The sequence below is a fragment of the Lepidochelys olivacea genome (genome assembly GCF_965140295.1).
Source record: "Lepidochelys olivacea isolate rLepOli2 genome assembly, chromosome: 2".
NCBI classification, from domain to species: Eukaryota; Metazoa; Chordata; order Testudines; family Cheloniidae; genus Lepidochelys; species Lepidochelys olivacea.
Window position 1 is genome coordinate 234,429,728 of NC_140412.1, and position 22,943 is coordinate 234,452,670.

The following is a 22,943-nucleotide window of genomic DNA, read 5'->3' on the forward strand; positions in this document are numbered from 1 at the left end:
CTGTTCATTAGACACTGGCCTCCTCTCTGTCTCTCCACATAATCTTTCTACTTTTTGTGATGAAGATGCTTTTATTGTATCTCCTTCCATCCAGATCAGCTTCCCTATCTTTTTTTCTCTCTCCATTTGCTTTCAAACTTCATCTGAAAAAATATTTTTTCTCCCTTTCCTTATCAGTTTTTCCACCCTCTCTCTCCCTCTGCGTGTGTGTGAGAGAGAGTGAGAGAAAAAAACTTTGCAATTGTATAATTTAACTCTCTAAAGTGTCTTGGGGGGGTATAGTTTGAATGAAAGACACTATAGAAAGTGAAGCTATATTGAATCTCTCTTTTTGAGAAAAATAAATTTTGTTTCACATGTGCACTTTGCAAATAAACACAAGCAAATGAGAAGGTTTCTGAAAACAGATGATGAGTGTTTCTTTGACCACTGCTCTTTCTTAATGCATGTTGGCAGGGCTTAAACTGGGCTGTGTCAACTCAAAAAATGTATGGATGGAAAAAATCATTTGGCCACTAGTGGAGAGAGAACACAGACCTAATGACAGCATTTGGGAAGTGCATTTGGGATTTTGGGCACGGAGAGCAAGGGAAATGATGGGGTAGGGTATGACAGTGAGGATAGGTAGCAAGATTGGGGGCAGGGGGAAATGAATGGTTGGAATCTTGCGTCTCTCCTTAAACACTGACATGAGCAAATATGGGGCCTGATCCCCTCCCCCATGCTACAGGAAAGCTTATAGGAGAGGGCTAAAGGAATTAAAATCTCCACAAGGTAAACATCACAGAGATTTCTCTGCAATTTTTCTGTTGGGGGAAGAATTTGTCCCAGTCCCCCCTAAAGAACAGGCCACAGGGACCACACACAAAGCTCTTGAATCTTGGGGAATCAGAGATAAGCCAGGGCCACTGAATTTGTCATTGGCTGACCCTACTCTTTGGCAGCGTAGCTCCAACAAAGCCATGCCGAGAAGGAACCCTTTAAATGGAGATTTTCCCATCAGTGTTATGCCCCAGGCCATGTTACATTTCCGTCTTGGGCTATGCTAGGCATTAGTGGTGTGGGGGGATGGGAATGATATGTGTTTCCCTGCAGCCCTGTCTCAACCTGCTCACTCCTCTGTCAGCCCACCTTCCCCCTACCTTTGTGGATCTTAGGGGTGCAGTTGGGAGCCTACATTAATTATGTCTTCAGCCATGCAAACAGATACATCTTACAAACAATATCAGAAAAGCAGATACTCATGGTTCATATTGGTCATGTTTAAATAAGTATTTAAATGTCATCAGTCTTCTAGACCTTCAGAAAAGATTTAAACTAAATCACACTTAGTTTGTGTTCCTTTTTAAATTTTGTGGGTCATTAATTTAAAAAAAAGTGTTAGGGCTTAGCGGTGACCTTAAGACATTATACCACTTCTCCTCTTCATCCTCTTTCTTTATAAAAGGTGATGACAATATCCTGACAGTAAGCCACGAAATATATTTTTCCAGCAGCGTCACCTATCTCCTTGATGTGATTTCCTTGGCATCATCTCCTTGGCAGTCTTCAGGCAATTGCGATGGTGCCTTTGAAGTTGCCTCTAAAGAGGCTGTTACATTAGTAGGCTGCTCAGCTGGACTGTCTGTTTTTATTTTTCTGGATATTCTCTTTCTTTAACTGACCTTTTGATTAGGAGTAAATCATGTGTCTATATCAATTAGTATACAATACCAAAACATATTTTTGGTGGGAGTCAAGTATTACTTTACACATTTTTCATTACAAATACATAAAATGCAACAGTTTGTCACTTGCATTCAATATCTTTGTGCTCAAATAACCTTCTTTACTAAATTTTGTTTTGAAGTCGTGAATTGTAAATGCACACTCCAACACAGAGTTTTGTTGAAATCCTGGGCTTTGTATATATATGTATCGCTTTACCTTTTAGAGAGAGAGATCTGCTGTGTGAGTGTGTATTAGATGCATATGACTTGGGTACATACGCAAATCCCTAATTTTCAATAAAATAGTTCTTTGAAAGTGAACCCTGGAAGATTAATTGTAATAATCTTTTAAAAATTCCTGTATTTATAATATAAATATTGCTTCATAAAAACAATTACTTTAACCATGTAAAGTCCTAAGTACAGTGTAAAAACATGTGTGTTCAATGCATGTCAGGGTGAGCATCTGTGGTCTACTAATTCAAAAAACACATAGAGTCATAAAGATGATTTGGGTACTAACAAAATACAAGCAGCATAATGACTGCATAACTATACATACTTAATGAAAGATTGTGTGTGTGTAAAAAATGTGTGTGTGTGTGTATATATATGTATATGTTTCTTAATATGGATTAAGTCCTTGATTGATGGACTGTAAATGAAAAGCTAAGCTAGGTCCTTGAAATACAATAGCCATATGTTGCCATGGTACTGTAAACCAAGTTAAATGTTAAAGATAAGAATGGATGTGCATAACAAGGATAGAACGTAGCAAAACCTTATTTAAGACACTAAAAGGTTATTTGAAACTAATGTGTTTTGTATTCATTCCTCAACATCTTAAAATGGCTATCATGTAGTTTTTGCACCTCATTATCTAATAATTTCTTATTTCATTACTGTGATTAATGCCAGATACAGGGAAAGAGCTAATGAATTTCTAATACTACAGTTCTTGAATAAGTCGGCTAATTACATGTTTTTTTTAAATTAAGATGAAGTTAGCTAAGGATGTTGTGCTAAACTCAAATGCATAATCTCACAATGACAATACACCTCATTTAGCTAAATATATGTGGTAGAATTTGTATTTTAGTGCCATCAAAATGTTCTTCTTTTAAATGGACGGTGGCAATTCCTAGTGGGGTTCTGTTACAAAACAAGGTGCATTTTTTTTTTCAATGAACAGTGTAAAACATATGTTTTTTAAAAAATAGTAATACTGTATTTGGCACATGATCCATATTAATATCTGCTTATCATTTAAATGGACAAAATGTTGTCTAATTAGGGTGGTTGGTAAAATTTTGGTACTTTAGCTTTCTCTGTTGTTAGCCATGCATAAAATGCTTGCCTATTGATCAGTGCAGAATAGCCAGGGCTTAAACAGCTGACATCTGCTTACTCTTTTTTTTTTTTTTTTAAACACAGAATAACAAACCATTTCAGCTTAATCTACCTCAAATGTGTGCATGTAAATGGGGGTCCATCTATTGACCTGTATTCTTTTCAGTTGTGGATTGGTCCACATGGTTTATGAAACCAGGAGGGCTGATTTGAAATGCAGATGTCGAGACAGTGAAGTACACCCTCCCCTTTTTCCTTTGCTCTATCTGTCAGGGTGAAAAATGGCTTGCACAAGGGTCAGTCACCCATACTCACTTAATTACTTTTCTTGGACCTACAGAACTGTCACAAGCTGTGGTGGATGCAGGAGCTGTTCCTCTTTTAGTACTCTGTATCCAGGAGCCAGAAATTGCTTTGAAAAGGATTGCTGCCTCAGCCCTCAGTGATATTTCAAAGCATTCTCCAGAGTTAGCCCAGACAGTAGTGGATGCGGGGGCTATTGCTCACTTAGCTCAGATGATCCTGAACCCTGATGCTAAACTGAAGGTACTTAAAAATTTTTTTTCTAAATTACACCAGGCATTATTTGTTACTAAACTGAGGACATTGGTATCCATATTTATTTAGAAAGATCTTATTGAAATGTCTAACAAAAAAAGCATAACTACACAGTTGATAAAGAGTTCTGATTATTTTTGTGTGTTCAATAGCTCCTCAATAAGGAACAGTGAAACTAGTCTTTCAAATGAATAGTGTTTGTGTTCTAGGGCAGCAGTGCACAGAGAGGTTTATGTAGTGACATCTAAGAAACAAATTTGGTGTTAAATGTAAAATCCAAGCCCCTAAACTTTAAGACCTGTTAAATGGATTTAATAGATATTACGTGTACAACCCAGTTACTGGAAAGCAGAGTTACACATTTCTGGTTGTGTTATAAAAACATTTTAGTTTAATATTTAAATACAATAATGTATTTGTTTTTGGAATACATTGAATATGTGTTTCAATAGCTCTTAAGTTGTCATATTTATAGTTTAGTTTATAGAAAATATAGTTCCATTCCTGTGTACAGTTTTACTGTCTTATTGTTACAGCTATAAATAAATAATAAAATATCATGATTAAAAAGAATATAGCTAAACACTTAAATGGAATATTTTAAATATAAGAGCTGTGGTCTCAATCTTATGCTTTGCAAGCAAAAGCAATTACTATAGGTTTCTATATTTTCTTTTATGATATAGTGTTAAATTATGACTTGTATTTGTGTTTCTGTTATATAGCATATTTTAAGAGGTAAACCTAAGGAGAAACTTTTATCAGATACTAGTGAATACTCTCAGCTATTAGACTGGTATGTGAATTGACTCAATATAGCTTTGGTTGTTTGCTCAGTGTTGCTTTGTTTTTTCATGGAGCAGATTGTGTGTATGATGATACTTTGTGTGTTGTGGGGTGTTTGTATAATAATAATAACTTATAAAACATTTTCTGTTTACTAGCGTCAGGTGCTTTCAGCTCTCAGCCAAATAGCAAAGCATTCTGTGGATCTTGCAGAAATGGCGGTTGAAGCAGAAATTTTCCCAGTTGTACTCACATGCCTGAAGGACTCAGATGAATATGTCAAGAAAAATGCTGCAACTTTAATTAGAGAGATAGCAAAGCACACGCCTGAGGTAACACCTTGAAAATGCAAATACAAGGTCGCATCATTAGATTTTACATTTTAAATACAATGCCGTATTATTCCGTCATTTGCTTTTAAAAAGGGAGGGCAAAAGGCTCTGTCATTTCCACTAGAAAAATATGGAAATGTTTTTGTTGGTGTTCTGAGATGTGAATTGAATATGAATTGGATTAGGAAACTATGAACAATGTACATAATTAGCTTTTCCTTACCAGTATGTCTCAGTGCAGAGAATGGGGAGTGCACTAATAATACTTCAACCACAAACATTAAAAAATTATGAGTCAAGATACACTCTTATCCTTCCAATCATGAGATTGGCTTAAACATCACGAGGCATTTTAAAATGCTGGGATTTTTTTCTTTTCCTTCTGGTTGTTGAACCTTTAGGTGATACTTGAGTCACATTTCAGGTTTTTTCCACAGCCATAAAAACTTGCTTTTAAAAAGCAAGAAAAACTTGCTTTTAAAAAGCCTAGAAAGCTGAGCTTCTGAACTACAGAAACTGGAGGCTTGAAACTGAACGCTAAATATCATAAGACTCAAGATAAAATCACAAAAGTCGGCAACAATGGTCTGTGAATAATTGTGCCCTAACCAGGCTCTAGATAGAATCCTAATGACTCTCATTGACACTGGAAAGTTCTAATCCACAAGCTTGACTTTAGACTGATAGCTATTGGACCAAAATCATCCCTGCTGTAAATCAACTGAAGGAATTTGTGCAACACTAGAGCTGACTCTGGCCCCAGGACTTTTCTAAACTAGTCAGATATATCAGTTATATGAACATTCTGGAAATTGTCCCCTTGGCCTCCTTCTGCAAACACAAGGGAACTAGTGCAGCAGTAGGATTTGGTGAGCTCATGCAGTGGTCCAAACCCCCTCAGTGCTGTGGAGCACATCTCTACTGGACTTCCCTATGCATATTTGAGGGGACAGTGGAGGGGGGTGTGGGGCTGGTAGGTCTGGAGGCTGCAGTAGTAGTCATGGAATAGCTTTGTGGCTGTTCTACAGCCTAAAGGGAGGATTCCTTCCCCTCTCTCTTGGATTTCCCTTCTGTTTTCTGTGGCTGTGCACAGATACAAGATTTGACCCTAAGTGACTGCAGTCAACAGCCATGTAGAGTATTTATATTTTTAAAGTACTTAACTTTTAAAGCGGTCATCTTCTAACCAAGCTGTTGCATTAACAAAATGGTCCTGTTCCTAAAATGCTTTGGGAATTTTAGATAAAACTGAAAATACCCGTCAATATAGGTGGAAAAATCCCCCATAATAATATGAAATTAATATAATCTCTAAATGTTTGTGATGTCCTAAACCACTCAAATGATGCTGTCTAAGTGATGTTAGAGGTGACATCATTTGGAAAAATATAAACCACAGTTTAATCTACTCTGTGGGCATTAAAGACCCCAGTCCTGATTATTCTTTGCACCAAGGCTTCTTAGAGCAAATTACACATGAACCTGCTTTAAGGACTCTTCACACACTGAGTGGTGTAATTGGGCCTTAGTGTAAATGAGCATCTGGCTCAATATGTAAATTTCTACAAGTCATTAGCATGTTAAACTTTCGTCTGCATAATTCATCAATAAATACTTACTAAATAGATTTTTGGATTAGGCAAGTCCATAACGTTCAATGTCCAGCTTATCTTGCAGTAAAGTTAATAGAAAACAGAGACATTCATCACACTGTCGATGTTTTGCTACACTATTAGCACTCATAAGTCCAAAGAATGGATCTGATTCATCACTCCGTTATTCCAGTTTTACTCCAGTGTGACTTGATTGTGAACAATAGAAATACACTTTTTAAAAAACAGGAGTGAAATACTTAATACTCTCCTGAGTATACTGCTTTATGGTTATAGATACGCTACAGTATCTAATTTCTCTAGTTTATTTTCTTTCAGCTTTCACAACTTATAGTCAATGCAGGAGGAGTTGCTGCTGTGATTGATTGTATTGGCAACTGCAAAGGAAACGTCAGGCTGCCTGGCATCATGATGCTTGGCTACGTAGCAGCTCATTCTGAGAACCTGGCAATGGCAGTGATCATCTCCAAGGTTAGCTCCTGCTTCCTTGTTTTCTTATAACCCTCACAGTGAGTTTCTGAGAAGAAGAGGTAGAATATAGTCCCACAAATGATTGGGTGGAGTGGTTTATTGATTTGTTTAGCAATGCACATCATAGAAAAAGTACCAGCATATTTTTCTGTTTTGTATGTCCCTTAGGTTTTGATCCTGCAAACACTTAATCACATGCTTAACTTTCAGCACTTGAGTAGCTTCACTGAAATCAGTGAAGTTACTCAAGCACTTAAAGTTAAGTACATGTTAACTTTAAGATCAGGGCCCTGGTTTTCAGTTATGTACTTACAGGTAACTATTAAGGAAAGAGTAAAACTACATCAGTATTAAATTTCACACTTGGCAGTAACAGTGCACTTAAACTGCTGATAAAACATATCCATTCTTTTCAATAATGAGACTAGGCAGTTGTATGTAATTTTTAGGTTAAATTATTCAGTATAAGAATTATAATTTGTGTGCCTTTATTAAATAAACAACTTAACCATATTACAATTTTTTAAAACATGTATAGTTTTGATACAAGATTACATACCCAGTGATATGAGTGCATCTTCTGTAATATTACTCAAAGTGTTCAAAATGATCGGACAGTCTGGAAAAGTAAGGTCCTTAATGAGTTGCTGCTTTTGTGCAATGTTGGTACGGATTGGTTTACCAGAAAAAGTATCTGTTGAAATGTAAAATTATGCTGAGTTGCATTTGCACACGCAAAGAAAAGAAAAGGTGTGACTTTATATAGCATGTTTCCTGTTAAAATGAATATTTGTGCCCACATAATAATCCTTTTTGAAACAAAAATTTATAATGGCATATCATTTACTAAACCACTATGACTGCACTGCTACTAGTATAATAAATTTACAACAAAAATCATCATGCTTACACACAATCTTGGTCCCTGAAATGCATTATATAGCTTGATTCAGCTGTGCATATGATACTTTGGATTTAATAAGTTTGATGTTTGTAGATTTTTCAGTTTTAAATGAATGTGTTTGATAATAATGTTGGAGGGTAGGTGAATTACCCTATGTGGAATAGTTGAGAAGAGGGTTTAATATTTCTTAAATATAATTGTATCTAACATAATGTTTTGATGTGTGTTAAGGCCAGTGGATAGTTGAATAGGTGTTATGCATTATCAAAATACATAATTCTAATTATAAACTGGGCATGACTAAGGGAGCAATCTAACTGACGAAGGTCCCAGCTCATGTGATTATGGGTCAACATCTCTCTAAGTAATAAGGTATTGGTCGTTCTTAGATCAATTGTGTCCAATGAAAAAGGAAAAAATGACATTATGAAAGACTCCTGTTCATAAAAAATGTATAAAGTAAATAAAAAAGTACTAAAGACCTTGGAACATCAGTGTCTGACAAAAATGGCAGCTTTGCTTTCAGCTGCAGCCTGAATTGTGGCATCAGCTCTTTGAATCCTTTGGAGTAGCTGACATGTTCACTCAAACTGCCCTCAAACTTAGAGAAACTGGCAGATTTAATATTCTCTCTCCAGTTAGACTTGTATAGATTTTTTAAAAAATTCTTTCTGGCCACATAGTTCACTTGAAAAATGATAGCTCTATCCCATGTTCATTTACAATTTATTCAAGCCAGAAAAATAGAAATAGAAAAAACAAGCTTTTTCTAATAATCTGTTTCAGTGTCTAGTCCTGCCCTAGATTCATAATGTTTTGTGTTTTTAATGAATACTACAGGGGGTGCCACAGCTGTCTATCTGCTTGTCAGAGGAACGAGAAGATCATATGAAGGCAGCGGCTGCTTGGGCCTTGGGACAGATTGGAAGACACACTCCAGAGCATGCACGTGCTGTTGCTGTAACGAATGTGTTACCAGTGCTGCTTTCCCTGTATATGGAAACAGAAAGCTCAGAAGATCTTCAAGTAAAAGTAGGTGCAGTGTGTGAAATATTATGCATTGTTAATCATCAGATTTAAGTCCTTCAAAATTACAGAGTGTTAATTGTTATTCAATATTATCATGCTACCAGTCAGTGAGTGATGTCTAATGGTGTATTTTTACTTTTTGTACACATAAGCCTTTCTTACAACTTTATAAGTGCTGTCAGCATGAAATGTGTTTTTGCTGGCTTAGAAAAACCACTCTTGGGTAAAGTATAGTCCATATTTAGGGCCATCATTACACATTTTCAAGGGGGCCAGTTACTGTCTGCCTATTACCCTTTGTTGAAATAGATTTTTGTGTGACATTACAGGAAATGATGTAATGGTATAATATCTATCTATCTATCTATCTATCTCTATATCTATATCTATATCTATATCTATATCTATATCTATATCTATATCTATATCTATATCTATATCTATATCTATATCTATATATATATATATATATCTATCTTATCATATCATGTCATGCCATTGTGAAGGCAACTAGAGAATGATCAGCCCCAAATCTGTTGAGTAAGAAGACCCCACCTTCATATAGCCATTTTCAGAGTTTTAAGGCCAATGGTCACAAAATAAAAATTAAAAAAAAGGCCAACATTCTCTGAACCTGCAGTCCTACTCAGTTAGGTCATTACTTTCTGTACTTTCTCTGGTTTAAGATCCAAGCACTGATGTACACTCACTTCCCTCTGCAGAGGTGGTAGCACAAGGTGTGGCTCCAGACTGGCAGGTCTCCTAATAAACTACTACTCAAATACAATCTTTTAAAAACATGCTTTTAATTTAACTTTTTTGTCATATTACAGTACTTTCATTTTTATTTGTTTAGGGGGCCTACTCCCTTTTCCCTTGTACTCAGAGGACAATTGCCATTACTTTGAGTAGATAACTTAATAGGAATATGATGCACTGACGGTTTGTTTTGCAGTTTGATAAGATGAGCCGACAATTGGTTCTTCATTAAATTAATTGATGGATTGTATAGTTTTGATTCAGAAAAATGCCCTTTTGAAATAATTCTGACCAAAAAAGCAAATTGATCAGACTTCAAACCCCAGGAGGGTGGAACATAAATTCACATTGTTGTTTCATTGGTGTCTTACTATAGACATTTTGTTTTGCCTTTCAATAGACTAAAAAGGCCCTAAAGAACATCTTGCAGAAATGCACATATCTGCCAGCACTTGAACCCTTGCTGCATGATGCGCCTCCCAATATTCTGAAACACGTAGTTGGGCAGTTCAGTAAGGTAAGAAAAGGCTTTGCTTGGTGAATGATAGATTAGCCATCTGTTACCTAGACAGCATGTTTGCAGTGTTGTTGTAGCTTTGTTGGTCCCAGGATATTAGAGAGACAAGGGGGGTGGGTGAGGTAATATCTTTTACTGGACCACCTTATATTGGAGAAAGAGACAAGCTTTTGAGCTACACAGAGCTCTGTCTCTTTCACCAACAGAAGCTAGTCCAATAAAAGCTATTATCTTGACCACCCTATGTCTCCAGCTTAGACAGCATGTCATCCAGTATTCCTGAAGTATTCCTAAAATCAGTCTGAGCTGTTCTTTCAGGAGGTGGGTGGTAGGGGCCTCAAATATATCCATTTTCCTTTTATTAACCTAAGATCCTACCTGGGACTGACCTGTTCTAGCTGAAGAGGGGTAGATACTGCTGTCTCTGGAACTGTCAGTGATAATCCTGGATGGGGAAGAAAGCAGTCACCATAAGTAAGGCTACGATTTAGTCACGGAGGTCACAGCAGTTACGGATTCTGTGATTTTACCGGACGTCCGTGACTTCTTCAGCTGAGGCTGTGGCTGGAGCCAGGGCTATGCTCCCCACATAGCCCCATGGCTTCCACCGGTGGCCACTGCCGGGGCTGTGCGCCTCTGCCCCATAGTGAGGGCTGCAGCTGGGGCTGTGCACCTCTGCTGTGGCTTGTATGGTTATTTTTAGTAAAAGTCACGGGCTCGTGAATTTTTGTTTGCTGCTGGTGACCTGTCTGTGACTTTATTAAAAATAACCGTCAAAAAATCTTAGCCTTACTCATAAGCAAGACACTGTCTTCCTCCTCTGCCAAAGTAGAAAATTATCTCTTATGCAGAGAACCCCACTAGGTCAGTGCATCGCTTAAGTTCCACTGAAGCCATGTTTTAGGTCTAGTGCAAGCTCTCTGCACGGGTGAATTGAATCAATTATTTGAAAAATTGTTTTAAAAGTAAAAGCTTCTCCAGTTCTGTGTTTTATCTTTTGACTCCAGTCCTGGACTAGGTGGAAAAATCCTAAATCTTCTTCCAAACTCTTTAAAATGTGCAATTGTGTCTGTTATTTCAGTAACAGATTTGAGCAAAATATAAAGAAAGGTAAAAATTAATGTAATTAAAATATTTTATTTAAACTCTGAATAATTGTCATGGATTTTAGGTATTTTAGGGATTTTAGTTGTTTCTGCCATGGTGACCAGCTGTTAGGGAATCCCACTCCACTATAGGCCTTTCTTCTTTCAAATACAATATTGCATAAACCTTTAGTAGAGAGTGCCAGATTGTCCTGCTGTGGTGTTCTTTGCTGGAAATGCCCAAATAAAATGTTCTGATATTATCTAGTACTACATTTCACAGGTTTGTTTATACATCTGTCTAAACCAATAAGGATTGCACATTTGTTCAAAATACCAGTGCCACGTTGCTTATGTGTGTTGACCACTGGAGCTGGCCAGGAAACCATTTTCCTATCCTGCAAAAAATTTTGAGGTACTGAAAAGTTCAACATCAGGATGAAAAGTCAATCTCAAAAATGTTTGTGAACTGAAAATCTGAAAAAATTCTTGGTTCAGCTTATTTGAAACATTACATTTTGATTTTGACCATTTGAAATTTTTATATTCTTCTTTGAGTGCTGTCCCTATGGGTGCACCACTTCAGGTGTTGGTGCATCCTGGTGCTGTTGATCAGAGATCTTCTGTTGCAGTGTTTGGATGGGATGCGCATGTGCAGTAGCTGTCTCACTGCACTGTTGGAGTCTCAGCTAGTGTGCGCACGACCCAACCCCTTCAGTTCCTTCTCAACCATCCTTGGCTGAAGATGGAACTTGGGGCAGTGCGTCAGCATCTTCCCCTGTAGAAAGAGAAAAAAGAAAAATATTAGGTAGATACCTTAGATAAGTTAGGGTGAGAAATTGCTATTTGTAACCAGTTTCTTTAGTGAATTAAGCTTAGGATGTGTATTTGTTTATTTTGCTCAGTGATCTGCTTTGTTCTGTTTGCTATCCATTAGAATCACTTAAAATTCTAATTCTTTATAGTTAATAAACTTGTTTTGTTTTCTGAAACCCAGTTTGTGCAATTCATAACTGGGGGGGCAAAGAGCTGTGTCTATCTTCCTCCACGTTCAGGGAGGGGGCAATTTTCATGAGCTTATGCTATATAGAACTCTATATAGCGCAAGACAATCTAATTTTGGGTTTGCACACCAGAGTGCTGGGCAATCCCCTAGCTGAGTCCTCCCACACAGCTGATCGCAGTCTCTGGGTGTCATTCTGAGTTGGGTGTGTCCCTACTTGTGTGTGTGCGCTGGAAAGGGGCTTGATAATCTGTCACAGCAGCACAGAGTAGGGGCAGCCCAGGCTGGTGGGACAGGTGGGCTCAGTGGGACCTCCGCACATCCGGTGGCACCCCAAAAAGGAGGTCCAATCCATCACATATCTCAGAGATCTGCAGAGCAGCTACATGGGCCTCAGAACATGTGTTCATTAACTAGTGAGCAATTACACAAGATTCACAAGCTGATGCCATGCTGGGTCTACCAGTCCTCTCCTCCACTATGCATGTAACTCCAAAGTCCCCCCAGCCATAGTGGACACTGTTCTACAATCACCTGAAGTGGAGCATCCACAGGGACTGCACTCAAAGAAGAGAGAGTTACTCACCTGGTGCAGTAACTGAGGTTCTTCAACATGTGAGTCCCTGTGGGTACTTCACTACCCACTCTCCTCCCCTCTACTTTGGAGGTTGATACAAGGACTCTACGGTAGAGAAGGAACTGAAGAGGTCGGGCTGCATGCACGCTAGATGAGACTCCAACAGTGCAGTGAGACAGCTACTGTGCACGCATGTCCTGACCGAACACTGCTACCAAAAATCTCCAATCAACGGCACTGGGACATACCAGCACCTGAAGTGGAGCACCCAAAGGGGGACACATCTCAAAAAACTTCAGTTACTGCACAAAGTGAGTAACCCTCTCTCTCTTTTTTTTCTTTCTTACTATAACTAACTTACATTTCAAAAGGAAAAGCAGTTTCAACCTGGAAAAATGGATTTTTTCATTTAAAAAAATGTTAAAACAAAATGTTTTTTCAATTTTGAAAATAATGGTTGAAACTGACTCTTCCGCATGAATGGTTTCAACAAATCAGCATTTTCTGAAAATTCCCAACCAGCTCTGCTGACCACAGCAAGTCATGAAGGGAGTTCTTAATAGCTAGCTGCCCATTGTATGGATTCTTGCTGTTTCTAATGCTGTAAATGGCTTGGACACAGTTTATATTGGATGACATGTTGGTTCTTTATGCTTCTCCTCACCCAACTATGCTTGGGTGGTTTATGTGTAATGTATACATTTATATGAAGTTCTTTGCAGTAAAAGTGTTTCTTTTGCACCATAACTCGGAAATTCTCTGTCCTTGGACATTACGGAGATTGCTTCCATCAGCTAACTTATAGCCAAGTAAAAGCCTTATTGTCTAAAGTGCACTTCACTGTGGGGAGGCTATGGCCATTTGAACAATGCCCTGAGTACAGGTCTGTGCATCACCACACTGTCTCAGTGTGGGTTGAGGGAAGGACTGTGCCTCTCTGAGAAACACAGTCCCTCCCTAAGATCTCTCTTGCTTAAGGGGAGGGTGCATCCTGCTCCCCCCAGCCAGCTTTGGGAGCCAGTATGGAGGGAGGAAGGGGTGTGGCTTACCCCCTTGCTATCCCCTTTTAGGTAATTTGTGCCCTTGGATGCAGCAATTCCACAGTGAAGGGATTGTAATTGTTCCTGGCCCTTGCATGAAGTGGTAATGGGGACAAGCTCCTTGCTTTCTCCCTTTGCCCTCTCTACCTGAGGTCCAGGACAGTCTGTTGTTTAATCCTTCTGGGGGTGTTTTATATGGTACAAAAGGAACTAGAGAAATGAAGTTTGTCTGATCAAACTGTTAGCTCATCTACATGATGGGGAACGTGTCTCATTCCTTTTCCCCACTCTTTTAGCATAGTTGCTCTTTTTTTCCAACATGCTAGTTAACAACAACTGAAACACAACCAAATTTAAAACTTGGTTTGCCCAGCCAGATTAAATGGGGCCAGATCAAGTTATAAAGTGCTTTTGCCCATGTAGGGTTTAATCTACAGGGTTGGGTACAACCATGTTTAATCAATCATGGCTATTTTTGTGATGTAGATGTAGTTGTAACAGCTCATTGTTTCACTCCACATACCATTCTGGCCTAGTAGACCCACTGGCCAACTACTACCATTCTTTTTGCCTGCCCACAACCCTCCTCCTCCTCTGGAGAGAGCTGCATATCAGCATCATTCAGGGGGCTGCAAAATCCCTTTACTTACCACTTCTGCTTTCCATCCCTTTTTTGCAGAAGAAACGTTGCATTTTTGCTATCTGTAGGGGCCATCCATGGCTACACAGACGGATTGCGGGATTTGATCCATGATTTTTAATATCCAGGAATTTGAGTTGATAGTAACATTCCATATTAGATCATAAGAATGATATGAAAATCTGCTGTACAAATAAACTGAGTGAATCAATATAAAAGATTTAAAAAACTCAGTGGTAATGGGACAGGTGCAATTATCATTCCATGTTAGTTTTCTGTTTGTTTCATCTTCACAGGCATGTTGTTTTGTAGAAACAATTAAAATATTAATTGCATAAAGCTGTCATAAGCATTTTTTTATGATTTACAGTGGTGTATATTAAATGAACAAGTCAAATTATGTTGCAGCTCTGTGGAGGTGGCTCAAGATTTAATTGTTCCTAGTTAACCAACAAGTTAAAATAAAACCTTTATTACAGGAGGTGCTACATCTTTGAATATTGGTTGCAATTCTGTTTTATCTCATTCTCTGTGTATGTTCTCTGATTTTTTTTTTTTAATATTAAAGCTTAGCAATGTAGAAGGCTCTTTTAAAGGAAAGTTTAACACTCATGTACTTCATTTTTTGTAGGTGCTGCCGCATGATAGCAAAGCACGACGTCTCTTTGTAACAAGTGGTGGACTTAAAAAAGTTCAAGAGATAAAAGCAGAGCCAGGGTCACTTCTTCAAGAGTACATCAACACTATTAACAACTGTTACCCAGAGGAAATAGTAAGGTGAGGAAACTGAAGTCGTAGCAATTCATAGTTGTTACATTGTTAGATTGTCTTCAAAGCAATGACACAAAACGAAAGATTTAAAATATAATTTAAGGTCTGTGTGAATGCCCTTTTAAAATTAATGATCATCTTTGGTTATCAGCCCCAAAGAGTTGTTGGATGAACAAAAAATTAGACAGATACTTTCCTGTCGTTGTGAATGCTTTATTATTATCTTTTTTAAATTGCCTCTCAGGTTCAAATTTACCTCTTCCTAAATAAACCCAAGATTGACTTTTTGCAGGGAACTAAGTGGGAGTTGGGGAATAGAATTAACTTCCACATCTACCAGTCAGGCTCTGGGGCTGCAACACCACCCTTCGGGATGCCATGCTAATCGGTAAGCTGCAGTAGCAGTCTCTGCCTCATACATGGAGTATTCAGGCCATGGAATCCAGCTAATGTATCTTTTGGTGTCTCCTCTGACTTCCCAAACACTGTTCTTTGAGCTAACTTTAAGCCTGTTCCGAGGCTTCGCTGAAACTTCCTTCAGTGTACCAGGGTGCAGAGAGCCTCCTGCTCTGTTGCTGCAACCACAGCTGCTCCTTCCCTGAACCTCCTCATGAGGCTTAAGTTCTGTATAAAGGACCATGCACCAGCTGTCTGCACCAAGGTGAGTTTTGCTCTTAATGAATACAGAAATACTGTTAAATAGCTGGCACTCAAAATGTCGCCAACCTTAACTTATAACAAGGAGGGAAATCTCCTCCTGAATTCTAGATATCCATTTACCAGTTCTTCACTTCAGCAACATACTTATGGGGATGTTGTACTGTTGCACTCCCTGTACTGGTTCTTTGCATCAGCGTCATCAATTTTAACTATCGTAAACAGCATTTGTTAGCTAATAGCAGTGCTTAATTTGCAATGAAAGGTGCTGGGGCCATGAACTGCCAAGCCTTGAGGTGCCAGGGCTCAGCCCTGGAAAGCTCTGGCACAAGTTAAACACTGGCTAATAGCTGCTGCAAATTAGAAGTTGTACAGAAATGGAGTCCTGTTTGCTTCTGCAAGGGAAAACTCAGTGACTGCCAAAGGGGTAAAGAATCATGAAGACATTTTCAAGCTATGAAGAGTAACAATACAGAATAAAAAAATACATTTGTTTACATTTTTTGGCTATACTTCATGTTTCCTTTAGCTACAAACTACTTTTTTTGTTAGGGGAAGCAAAGAAACATGCCATTGGTGTAATGAAGAAAATGTGCCCTTTAAGCTTCCTCCCCTCCACCCCCGCCACCTCTTTGGGCCCTTATGGTGCTCCAGAGGTCAGGGCTGGATTTGTCCTGTAAAGCTGCTTTTTCAGGCTGTCTGTCTGCAGATTCAGGAAGACAGCTACATTAGTTTGCATTTGGAAAGTTATTTTCACAAAAGCTAATAATGGATTTACAAAACAACTATATAAAGTTTTAAATTCTGTAGAAAATCAGTGAGGAGAATGGAGCAAACAGAAATTCCATGCATTATTAACACTCCCCACCCCCCCGCACTAGCATTTGGGATTTCTGATTGAACACATTTCAGTTATAACAAACCTTACTTCTATCTCCTTGTAGTCAGGGCTTTCACTGTTCTTAGATGTGCAGCATACATGTGCCACAGTGGCTCTGTATGGATCTTTAGACATACAGTATTACTGTGTTTTCTTAGGAACATACACAGTAATACAAGTCTCAGATATTATGCTGATGGGTATGGTATAAGAACCTAGACAGACAGCTAGCAGTGCAAGACTTCTGTACTATGTAGATTGAAGGCTCTTTCTGGTATAGCACTGAAGAGATTTTTTCTTATACAACTAGGGTGCATGCCTCCACTCTTAATAACTTTTAGAATTAAGAATAAATATAGCTTCCCTATTGGGCATAAATTGATAATGTCTGTATTCAAAACCTTATTTGTTGTTCTCGAATAAGATGACCATAATATGATTTGGAAATATTGAGGTATATACAGCTATTCCTTTCCTGGTCTGTGTGTTGATTTTGAAATTTCATCCAGCTCTCTTAAGTCTGATATTCGTGTAACATCAAGAATGCAGGACATGGTTTTTGTAAGCTTTGGTGGCTTGTAAAAAAGGGAGCAACTTGACTGTTGTAAATTCCTCAATGCAAAGTCTTCAATGAATCCCACCGACAAAGGAAATTCTCCAGAAGTTTCTCAAGGGAGAGAGACTTTGACCATGGTTGTTTCTAAGCAAAGCATTGGAAAAATTTAACGTAGTTTTTCTTGGTCTTATCTTGCCAAGTTGGAATAGAAACAAACTAGTCCAGCATAAAGAAATCAGTATGCAATGGACTTTCAAAAGCCTTTGTTAGGACTTTATTTAGGGTAAATAAAGGATAAAATTCTCCCCTGGACCCTATAGGTTAATAGAATTAATAATTCCTTTAGATGTCTTTAGAATATTTCACCCCACGGATATAGGTTTTTAAAAAATCCATGAATGATTTACCAAATCAATGATCCTTTGTAGTTTGCAGTTTTTCTAGGTAATAAAAATAGGGCTTAATTTACAAAGAAGTGAGCATAAAAGTGCACATCTGACTTAGACATGCAAATATCTGATGCACATAGGTGAGATTTTGCATACATAGCTGGGTATGGGCATAAACACTGATTTACACACACACTGGGGCATGTATGGATTTACATCAGATCCGGGTGTACATAAAAATGTGCACAAATTTTAAAATTTGGCTTCTATGAAGTCTAAACTAAGCATATTTATTAGAAATCTCAGTGCAGACAAAATTCTAGCATCTATGTCAAACCATGAACTATAGTGTAATATGCTTGAGGCCTGCAGGTTTGGAAGGATTTTATAAATTTTCACCAATGAACCTTTAGGTAAATGGTACAGTTCTGTTAAAAAAGCAAAAACAAAAAGCCTTCAACTGGTCAGCAGCAAGCTTATTCAGAAAAGGGCAGCCTGCTTAAAAAACAAAATAAAATAAAATAAAATGCTGGCCTCTGATTACTTGAGGCACACTGGTCTGTTCTCAAAGCCAGTCAGAATGCAGTAGGTCAGTAAAGTCACAGTGAATTTCTACTCTAATAAAAATCTCTTGAATAATATAATCTCCATCAGTCATTTGGTATTACAGACATAAGATCACTGCCATAAAACATTGTTACAAGATCACTGTTACTAACATTGTACATTAATCAGCTTTTTGCCTTTGCATTAGTTCTCGACACATGCACTTGCATTTCTCTGGCAGCCGTAAACCATTATGCTGTGACAGCCATTCTGTGGAAACTCCTGCTTTGCATTAAGGGCCAGTGTTTCTCAAGATCTCAACACCCAGCAGCTCCCATTGAGAAGAGTTCTGTTGGGTGCTGAGCTCTCTTGAAAACTGGCCACTTCCTTTAAGTGCCGAAATGGGAGCTGAGCTCTTTTTGAAAATCTGACTCTAATTGAATACTGAGCAATTCTGAAAATCTGGTCCTATAAGTCTGAATACTGGCATTTTACAGTCATTTTGCTCAAGGGTAAATGACGACACAAGATGCAAGGTTGTACAGAAACAGTCTCTTACAGGATTACAGGTGGATAATTACAGATCTTCTTGAGCTAGAACCCAAGTTTGAGTCTAGCAGTTTTTGTAATAAATACACTAGATATTAGTATAATTTAAATATTTAGCATAATATATATTCTCTTGTCTAATACACAGACAAAATGTTTCTTTTTCAGGTATTATTCTCCTGGATATTCTGATGCACTTCTGGAAAGGGTGGAAAATTATCAACCAGTTTTATAAATGCTTCAGTTTTTCTGTTAAAATACTCTTTCTCATATGTGCTTTTATGATGGGCATGAAAATACAGTACAGTATAGCCAGAAAGTTTTGCTGAATTCTGAAATATTTATCTTTCTCCTATTCTCTGAACTATTAATCATCATTGTTAATCCTTTGTCAGTTTGAAGAAATAACCTTGACCCTTTCTTGTGCTGTAGTGTTTGTGTAAGCTTACATTGAGAACAGGGCTTCTCAAATGTCAGGAGTTCATGTTTCTCAAAAGTCACTCATGCTGCAGGCAGCTGAGCACTGCCTGGATGTACTCGGGAGCCCTCTTCAGTTCCCACTGTCCTCAATGGAAGTTGAGGGAGCTCAGCGTCTCCAGCAATTTTGTTCTGTATATAATTAGTTTCTCAAGTTTTGCTCCTCCTTTTCTGATTTTTCTGCCTGATCCTACAAGTAGTTATTACCCCATGTTTCACTAGAACTCCATGTGAGGGCAAGGATTTGTGATGGAAAAACTCTTTGTAGAATCAGTCCTTATTCTTTATTTCCTCAAGGAAAGTTAGTGGTTATCTGACCTGGGCCCAGGCTTTGGCTTTCCCAGTATCGTAACCATTTTCCTGTTTGTACCTTTATATATACGTTAGAGCTGCCCAGGTCTGAGAGAATCCTAACCCTTTTTTATTATGCAATCAATTTATTATGTTTTCCTCTGAAACATTTCCAACCCCTCCCTGATGGAAAGCAAGAGACTGACTTATGAGGTACGATTTTGGTCTCTAGGGGCCAAAGTAGGTGTAAAATAGACAAGCGTCAGGGTCTGACAGCGATATGAGGATCAAATCCTACCTTGGCTGGTGCAGTATGGTAGACCAGGAATCCTGGCCAGTGCATCCTCTGCAGGAGTCCTGCTGCTCAAGGCAAGATTTCTCATGATGGGAAGGGGCAGCACACTTCTCTTCCCCTCTGATCGGGGAGCACCCAAACGGAACTTTCTGTATGTACATAGGGGCCAGATCCTGTAAGGTCGTGTCAGATTCAGAGCACTTTCAACTCTGATTGAAAGTACGCAGCATCTGGCAGGAAGTACTCAACAGCTCACAGAATGGGCCCTCAGAATAATGCCTGCAAAATACTGAGCATCTTCAGTGAATTGAGGGCACTTTACTCCCAGTGATTTGAACAGGACTTGAGGTTGCTCAGCATTTGTCAGGAGACAATTGGCACACTGCAGAATTGGGTCCAAACAGGACCAGAGCCTAAAGAGAGTCCCTCATCCATAGGTCATGCCCACACAGGTATGTTGCAGATATTAGCTGTTGGCTTTTTAGTGCTTGTTGGAGCACTATGGAGAGATTTTTCCCTCTTACGTGTTGTAATAAGACTCTTAAATTCCTCTTATCCCTCTTGGGTACCAGTGCAGCACAGGATAGGATGTAGCCCTGAGTATTCACTAGCTTACCTGGCATAGTCATTTGTCATTCCCTTTGAACTACTGACCATTTTTCTCCCTCTAGTATGTAACATTTTCTTTGAAAGAATAATAAGAATTTTGTTTCTACAGTGGAGTGTTGAACTACTCAATGTGGGGAGAGACGTTTGAAAACCCTGCATTAAAGAGAACACTTTTGACATACAATAAAATGTGTCAAATTAATTTTTCTACTTTCTGAAAAAATGTATTAACTGAGTAAGTTTATAAAACAGGAATTAACTATATATAACAGGAGCAATGCTTCAGTGTAGTTGGAAATAATTTAGAGTGGGTTTCCTTGGCCAAATTCTAAATTTCTATTTTCTTTTATTCTTGTCAGCATCATTTTCAGCAGTTTACAAAAATATTGATGGGCTATCTTGACTAAAGGACTAATTCTACAAAGGGCTGAGTCCCTGCTGTGAGGTGTGAGTACTATCAGCTTCCACGCTTTTCAGAGGGAGTAGAGTACACAGCACCTTGCAGTATCTAGCCCTAATTGAAGTGGAAGCTGAGAGGCTTCATGAATTCTGATATGGAGTTATTCATAGACCATACCAGGTGGGTTCCTTCCTTAGCAACCAAAATATCTAAAGGAAAGTAAACACCATATCATACCCCATGAATGATACACTGTGTACATCCCAGGGATTCTGCACGGGTAAATTTCAGGGCCTAAACCAACCACCGACCTCTAAATCTTTTTCTAATTTCTCACAGTAGACCAGATCATCCAATCACTCCAACTGTGAGGACAACACAGTGTGAAAGGAGGGTGCTTGGTGCCTGGCAGAAGCTGGCCCAATACTGGGGAATTATTATTTAAGACAATTATACATTTTATCCTAGGCCAATAAAATCATTTGGCCTCTAACTGCTGTAGTAATAATCCAAGGATCCTGCTAGATCCTGCCATGCTGCTGCAGTCAGGGGAATGGAGATGCTAGAGAATCTTGTGCTGGTTGCCTGCAGTTGAACAGGCTCCTTCACTGGATTGCACTCCCTCCTCCTGTGGCTGGAGGACTCCCCAGGGACACTGATGCTGCACAGGGCAGGATTTAGGTCTTAAACAGCACTATCACTTATTTGCATTTTCAAATTTAAGATCACTAGCTCAATGACGACTGTTTTTTGCAGTGCTTCAATAGCTATGTTTTACAGCACTTCAGACTTCTCTCTCTTGGTTTAAATAATATCTATATCTATGTTAATGTTTACACCATTACTGTGGCAACTGTCAAGTGTGTATCTTTTGTCTCAATTCCATGTAATAAAATATAGACATTTGCATTTGAATTAACTGTAGAAATTCTGGTTTTGTACTGGTTTAATGGCATCATGTCCCACACAAACTCATGGAAGTTGGCTTGATGAAAAGGCGGATTGTGCAAGGGTCAGCTGCTGCCTCAGTTTACCTCTGGAGCAGTGCTTCTATATCTCCCTCTGAAATCTCATGCACCCACGTATTTCAAATATAATTCCCACTTGTGGGGACTGGTTTATTAACCCATAACACAAAATAAATATAAACTGTCCCTTTTACCCTTCCAGGCACAAGTAGTTATGTTCCTTTAAACTCACAGCTTCTTTAGCCCTTCTTTGGGCTCAGGTAATTCTTTGCCCTACTATCAGGGCTTCTCAGTTCAAGTCCTTGTGGCTCTTAGTTGAAGGTTCTTCACAGCTCTCCTCCTAGGGGCTGCATTTGAATCCTGGCAGGCTTCCCCCAGGCTCCCACAATCCTGGCTTTACCACAGGAGAGCCTTGCAGGACGATCTGGTACAAAGAACCCAGGCTGGCGCTCACCTTTCCATTTGAGCAGGATTCTGTTTACTGAAAGCACCACTTCTGGAGTTGTTATGTGACTCAGCAGAGGCTAGGGCCTGGAAACAGTGCAGGGATGTTCAGAATTGTAATCCTTTTAGCAGCAGTATTGGCTGGTCCACAAAAACTATCTTTTTCATCTAGCTACTCAGGGATCAATAGGATCTGCAAAGGGGAGCTTACACAGATAAACTCTACTCTCACACATATGATTCAAGGCAGGTTTCAACCAACTCAGAGAAATAGTAGACAAGGTCTCATGGAAAGACCAATTAGGAAGGACAGGAGTTGAAGGGAGCTGGTAGTTCTTAAAAGATGTAATAATAGAGGGTCAAAATGAAGCTATTCTGACACAGAGGAAAGATGAGAAGAGCCATAGGAGGCCAATGTGGCTGCACACTCCACTTTTTAACTATCTAAAACCCAAAAGGGATACATACAGGAACTGGAAGGAGGGGCATGTCACCAAAGAAATATACATAGGAATATCATGAGCGTTTAGGGACAAAATCAGGAAAACCAAGGCAATGAATGAGTTACAATTGTCAAGAAATGTTAGAGACAACAGGAAGGGGTTCTTCAAATATGTCAGACAAAGAAGATCAGGACGCTATGGGTACACTGCTCAAAAGAGAAGGTGAGCTGGTAACAGAAGACGATAGGAAGGCAGAGCTGCTCAATGTCTACTTTGCTTCAGTCTTCTCAGAAAA

At 38.7% G+C, this 22,943-nt stretch overlaps 1 protein-coding gene across 1 annotated transcript in view; it reads left to right on the top strand.

Moving 5' to 3' along the window:
* The window catches only part of SPAG6 (sperm associated antigen 6), a 40,476-nt gene extending 18,791 nt beyond the window's left edge, over positions 1-21,685 (top strand). The window contains exons 5-11 of the mRNA XM_084620287.1: positions 3,400-3,605; positions 4,562-4,735; positions 6,667-6,819; positions 8,564-8,755; positions 9,912-10,028; positions 15,005-15,150; positions 18,890-21,685. Coding sequence (XP_084476413.1) covers positions 3,400-3,605; positions 4,562-4,735; positions 6,667-6,819; positions 8,564-8,755; positions 9,912-10,028; positions 15,005-15,150; positions 18,890-18,956 — 1,055 coding nt within the window. The 3' untranslated portion in view covers positions 18,957-21,685. The remainder of the gene's footprint in view (positions 1-3,399; positions 3,606-4,561; positions 4,736-6,666; positions 6,820-8,563; positions 8,756-9,911; positions 10,029-15,004; positions 15,151-18,889) is intronic.
* The last annotated feature ends 1,258 nt before the right edge of the window (positions 21,686-22,943 follow it).